Source organism: Carassius auratus, chromosome 8, assembly GCF_003368295.1.
Source record: "Carassius auratus strain Wakin chromosome 8, ASM336829v1, whole genome shotgun sequence".
Classification (NCBI taxonomy): Eukaryota; Metazoa; Chordata; class Actinopteri; order Cypriniformes; family Cyprinidae; genus Carassius; species Carassius auratus.
This window is the reverse complement of record NC_039250.1, coordinates 30,467,908-30,474,540: the sequence shown is the minus strand read 5'-3', so window position 1 is coordinate 30,474,540 and position 6,633 is coordinate 30,467,908. Positions and strand designations below refer to the sequence as shown.

Genomic DNA, 6,633 nt, shown 5'->3' with positions numbered 1-6,633 from the left:
GTGATCTTGGATCGTTTGGTTCTCCGAAGCTCATCCCGGAGCTGCTGTCATAGCAACAGGTCCGTTAGCTTAAACCATAGACAGTAAAAGAAATGGACACAGCGACCCCATTGGAACTCAATTGAGACAAATGAAGCCCAGTTTTAGCTATCTTTAGCACTTCCGTTTCTGACGCGCAGACTCAAACGAAGCTTGACGACGTCAGCAACCTGTCTGACAGATGTAAATCTTCTAGTAGCTGTGTGTGCAAACTGCCATCGTTAATCTTGCAGAGACGGCGAGCTTGAGCGGGGAGTTCTTTGTCGTGAGTGAGCAGGAGTAAGTATTCTGATTAATTATTTTGTATAGTATTTTAAAATGTAACGCCAGTACGCCATATTAAGTTAATTGCCTGCGAGATTCTCCACCTGTCTGTACGGTAATGCGACAGAGAGACGAGTGGTTATGACGCAATCGTTAGCCTATTTTTTACAAAAACTATTTATACGGGGCCATAATGTAACATAGAAGGTAATGGAGCCCTTTATACATTGTCGTGTATCTTTAGAAATAAATAATGGACAAACAGAGTCTTTAAACGCCTCAGATGTAAAGTTATTCACTGTCAAAGTGACGCCAAAATGAATGGGAGTCAATGGGAATGCTAACGCAAGTGAAGTTCTGCTACAAGATGGCAGCCCCCACCCGACTTCAACTTCCGGTCGAGTTCCTTGCCCCTTGGCTTAAACCTGCTCGGGAGCAGCTTATTTCATGTAAACAGGATTAGATCGCTTCTTTTCAACAAGAACTGATACTCAAAATATGCCTGCTACCACCGCTACTTTATTACAAGAGTATCGTACTGATCCAGGGACAATAATTTAAAATAATAATTTAAAAGATTATTTTATTAAATTATATTAAAAATTATTTAAAAATGATATTACAAATGCTACTATAGACACAGCCAGTTTTACTCACTAAAATATTTATTTGTCATAAAATTATTACTTCATAATTGTATTAGAGTCTTACACACATGCTATAGAGGTCGGGATCGTTGCGTCACGTCGCAATGCATTGTGGGAATCGCGGTACAGAAGTAGATGTACTGTATAGTAGGCATTAGGTAACGTTGGTCATTTGGTCATTAATTTTGATTATTTTTTGGAAAATGGTTCAGTATTGCTGTATTGTGAACTGCTGTAATCGGTTTCATGATCGACAGGGCAAACGCCTCGTGAATCATATTAGTTTTCAACAATTTCCTACTTGGAAAAAAAACACAAGGTGTCTGAAATCACCAAGAGGCGTCAGATGGCTTGGGTCGCCACTGTACGGAGGGAAACCATCACCTTCGATAATATTATAATACATAGTTATGGTGAGACATGTTGTGTATGGTCTCTCTCTCTCTCACACATACACACACACAAACTCAGACACAAACACATTACGTTTTCTCTAGTTTTTGGCCAGTAAGGGAGTCAGTTTAGTGTCTGTATTTTTTGTTTAAACATTTTCTTTTGACCCAATCCTGAACTTAATTTGCTTTTTGATATTTTTGTGCTGACTGTATTTAACAAATTTGAACAACTTGTTTAAAAAAAAAAAAAACTGGTACGAACTTCAAAATAGGAAGTTAAGCGTCTTGTTTTGGTGAATGGTGGGTTGTGTCTGAGGTGAATGTTCGTCAATATTATACCGGATTACAGAACTACCGGAGGAAAACAGTGGATTTTTGCAAGTATGATAGGTGAGTAATTACTCCTGAAGTGTAACAAACCCGCATAGACAAGCTTCATAGCTCGCAGAATCTGATAAGTGTGTGTGTGTGTCACCACTGATGCTTGGTTAATGTTAACATTTCCTTAGTGAAAAAGATTGTTTTCTCCACGTTTAATTTGCAGATCCATTTATGATCTGCAGGTGAGCCTCCAGTGACTTTTTAAAAAGTGAAAGTGACATTTTTAAATTGATCGGAGGTGTAAGCGCTCACTCCACAGACCCGGTAGGAGAAATTATCAGGGAAACTGAGGCTTGGTAAACTTTCATGTGTTCATAGGGATCGATTCCGCCTACAACCTCTTTTTTTTAAGTAGCGTTGTTTGGCTTCATTATTAAGTTTGTCCGTATAGGTATAGGCAACTTTTTTTGTCACGTTCTATAACTTTTTCTGGAGACTGGCTATTATCTTATTACAAACCTGCTTTGCGATGCCTCTAAAATGGCCGCCGTTACCCACAATGCACCATTCCATGACGTCTACGCCCGAGCTCTATACAGATAATAGAGTCCTGCATTATTTTGAGTGATGACTGCTATTATAAGAGTGGCTTGATGGAGCGCAGGAGATGCAGATAACATGATATTGACCCTTAAGAAACTTTCATTAATGCTGTCACGTAACAAATCTGTCCAAATATAAAACGAAATGAATAGATAATTTCTACATTGAAATAAAAATGTAAAGACTGCACAACTATTATAAATTGCGAATCTAAATAATTGGGAATCATGAAAAAAAATTATAATAAAATAAAAACATGTATCTATTATCTGTTTCATGTATCTAATATAACATTTATGTAGCTTTGTTTGCTTGGCTGTTTCCTTATAAAAGTCCAGAAATTTGTCAAGTTTTTCGTCAGGTGTCGTTTTAAACTATATGACGTCATTACATTGCCGTCTTGCCACCAGCCAATAGCTGCACTGCTGATCATGGTCTCGAGTATCGATGCATATCATCCCCTTTTAAGACAACACATGAACGCGCAATTATCTCAGATAACTCAATCCAGCGATACTAATCATACACAACAGGTGTGTTCGAAGAACATAGGGTTGTGGTAGGTGTAGACGTTAATAAACCATAACTTTACAGTAGAATTTTCGTTGTGGAATTGTACTACCCACTGTTTTGGTGGGAGGTAGGAAAATCTGACAGCGTAGGACAAATCGACAGAACACCTGTCCAGGATTAGCACGATGATATCATCCTGGATGTGTCACTTGATCTCGGATGTAATAAGCGACGTACGAAGAACTGGCCCCAGTGCTCTTCTAACATGTCAATGTGGGCAGGACACTGAAACATTTAAATAAACCTCAGCTTATTTACTTAGCTTGAACTTCACGTTATGTTGCATTTTTTCCCCCAGAGCAGTTCCAGTTTGCTCAGTTATCGGTACACCGTTTACACACACACACACACACATACTAATTATTTCATTACTATTTATTTCAATACTAATTACTAATTATTTAATGTGGAAGCTTTCAGTCTGTTTGTGAGCATGCTTGTGTCATAATCAGCATCTAAAGCTCCATTAGTAAATTATTTTGTCATAAAAGTGATGGAAACTTTCATCTATGTCTGAGTAAGATTCAGGAAGCTCACAGGAAGTCAGTACCACCCTTTTACAAGAAACCACTAAAATCATCACATATTCAGATTAGCAAGAATATTTTGTGTCTAAAGAAAAAAAATACTGTATGTCCATTTCTGTGGTGAAGCATGGACAGTGAGAACGTGTGCTGCTTCTCAACAGTCACTGCAAAGAGAAATGTGTCTAGTGCTGGAACACATCTGTTTTTAACAAGCTGAACGAATAAATGAAGCCTCATAAACATCAGTCACCAGATACTCTTTTATTCATTGATATGCTAGAAGACAACTTTTGTACACATAAAATGCTTTTAATAATACTGGTTCTGTTTCAAGGGTTCAAACTATATAAAAAAGGGAAGCAAATGCAAGGGTCACATCATTCAATACATCTTCTGTTGCAATCACAAAACTGGTGCATTCCAAAGAGAAGTGTGCCTTTGTTGAGACAGGAAAGAAACATTCTTAAACTTAGTCCTCTGATCCAAACCTTTATCTTAAGATTCACACAACAGCGAACAGTTTCCCCTCAAGCACTGAAATGGCAGATGTTCTACAGAAGGGTGTAATATTGAGTGGCCTGCCTCAGCAATCTGCCCTTAAACAGTGAAGCTGGGGATCCTCATGAAGACGGAGAAAACAGCACAGTTTGAGGAAGCAACACACCATGAATGTTCGAGCTTACCAAAGGCTTCAGAGGACTTTATCAACACACTTGTCTTGTGAAATTATGGGTGAATATTTCACTCTAAAAACCAGAGAAAAAATTTGCATTGTGTAAAATAAAGCCGTTTTAGGACCATTTAGATAATTTTAAATTGCGACATTATTCATATATCGAAAAAGGAGATTGAAAAATGTCAGTAATGTGTGCATTAGGTTTTTCTCATTCATTCTCAGTGGGGATTCTCATTACTATAAATATTGTAATAATGTCCTTTAAAGAAATTGTTTACATATGACTAATTATATATGAAATTAAAGTATGACCAAAATGTATGAACCCTACACATTTAAATAGATCAACTTTTCTTGTGTATAATACAAATTTGAATTTGGGGTGAAATGTGCTTAATTATCATGAAAATAATAGAGGAATGCAAAAAAGGCCCTAAAACAGGCTTCTTTATTTAATGCAAAATATTATTTCTTCCTGTTGTTTTGAGTGAAATGCTTCAGTTCAGTGTGTCTCATCGGTTTACTATTATTTCTAGGACTTCATCTTTTGCAATCAGAAAGAATGAACAAAGGGGTGCGTGACAGTGACTTGAACTAACAGTGAATCACAAGAACAGTGGCTTAATGCTTGAACTAATTACACATCTGAAAGGCGACCAATGAAAAACCACATTGATCGTAACATTCTCTACATCCTCATCCAGAACAACAGTGCATTGACAAACTGAGCTGCAGCCGAAAGAGCAATGAAGGAGGGTAAAACGAACTCCAAAAGAAAGAATGAAAAAGTGCTGAGGATATAGTGATTTCAAGTAACAGGAGTAGAGACCAGAGGCGAGGGGAAGCATCTTATTGGCTCGTGCTCCTCTTTTACAGCATGTGACAGGAGCTCCATTCAGCCCTCAATCAATCTGAACACGTCTGACTCCTTCTTCTTCTCATGTCACAGCCAGAGAGACCTGAGAGAGACAAGAATGACAGCACTCAACCTCTGCAATCACATCTCATCGTGATATTATAAAAATATTCTTATTCTGATTATGCTATTACTATGTGACCTAAAGACAGTGTTTATGAGATTTAGCCAGAAAACACAGACAGAAGAGCACAGCAAAGGATGTTCAGACAGACAGACGCACATTATCCGTGTGTCACCGGCCGCAGACAGGGGCTCTGAGGTCAGGACAGGGAGACGGGTGACTCACACACACACACACACACACACACTCTGACCTGTGTGCTGGTTTGCTGGTAAAGCAGCAGAGGTTGTGCTTCAGTGATGGCCGCCCAGCTCCTGGTCCAGCTCCTCAACTTTTCCTGTTCGTTGAGAAGACTGAGCAACTGATAGCTGCTTCTGAAACACACACACACACACACACACACACACAGCTGAAGATATGCTGACTAAACTAGCATGGTTGTACATTTGCAGTATAGCGAACACTACCCTGAGCTCTAGAGGAAGCATGTTAAACTCAAGATACTGTGGCCTGAAAACACAGAACAGTCAGTCCATCACAGGAATACGATCTAAAACAAAGTTAAACTGGAATTATCGCTATACTTACAGTCAGGTCCATATATATTTTGAAAAAGGTAAATTTTTTATTATATTAGCTGGTGACCAAAACATATTTAAGTTACAATTATATATCACATTTACATGTATGCATTTAGCAGACGCTTTTATCCAAAGCAACTTATTCAAGCTTTCTTTTTTTGTGTTCCCTGGGAAGCGAACCCACAACCTTGCGCTGCTAACGCAATGCTCCACCACTTGAGCCACAGATCAAACAGCCACAATGTTTGTTCATTCAGGAACAGTCCTGGCTGGTTAAGATGGACTATCAGTTTGTTTACACTTTGCTCTGTCCTTCTCCTCCTTTCTGAAGTGTGTTTGACACTGACAGACATTCTGTTGCTCATTCATTTCGACTGCATTAAAGAATATACTCAGCAGAATGTGACAGTATCAGCATCCTCACTGCTGGAAAGCTGGGACTGAAATCAAAGTGTTTCCGTGGAGGATCATGCTGTGAGCGCCCTCTTCAGGAAGAACTGTGTGTGATTCACACTCATCTGATCAGATACTGACGCACAAGTGTGAACATGACAATGGGAAAGGAAATGCATTCCACATGTCTGATAAACTTCAAGATATTTTAAAAACTTTATTTTGCCCAAAATTCTATTTACCCCAAATCCTGTTGTCCGGTTTATTTATTTATTTATTTTTTTACCCATAAAACTTTAATATAATTAACTCAAGCTTCTAAAAATTTAATTAAATCACATTCTATTTTCCCAAATCCTGTTTTCTGTTTTCTACTCATAAAATTTCAATAATTAACTCAAGCAGTCTCAAGATGTAACTCAAGATATCAAATAAAACTTTGACTTGACTTCTAAAATGCAATTTAATTAAAATATAAAAATGTAAATTGTACAAGCACTGCATTTCTATATAGTTTCTACCATTTCTCCTGCAGTTGTACCTGCACTCACTCACATCATCAACACTTCCCTCCACACTGGTGTTTTTCCCTCATCATTTAGACAGGCACGTATAACTCCACTACTTAAGAAAC

At 38.1% G+C, this 6,633-nt stretch overlaps 1 protein-coding gene across 4 annotated transcripts in view; it reads right to left on the bottom strand.

Annotated features, from left to right (window-relative positions):
* Positions 1-3,614: 3,614 nt before the first annotated feature.
* The window catches only part of LOC113107897 (FYVE, RhoGEF and PH domain-containing protein 3-like), a 42,116-nt gene continuing 39,097 nt past the window's right edge, over positions 3,615-6,633 (bottom strand). For all 4 annotated transcript variants that reach the window (XM_026270721.1, XM_026270722.1, XM_026270723.1 and 1 more), the window contains exons 18-19: positions 5,279-5,399; positions 3,615-5,004 (exon numbers count right to left, since the gene is read on the bottom strand). In XM_026270721.1, the coding sequence (XP_026126506.1) occupies positions 5,319-5,399 (81 nt within the window). In that variant the 3' untranslated portion in view covers positions 3,615-5,004; positions 5,279-5,318. The remainder of the gene's footprint in view (positions 5,005-5,278; positions 5,400-6,633) is intronic.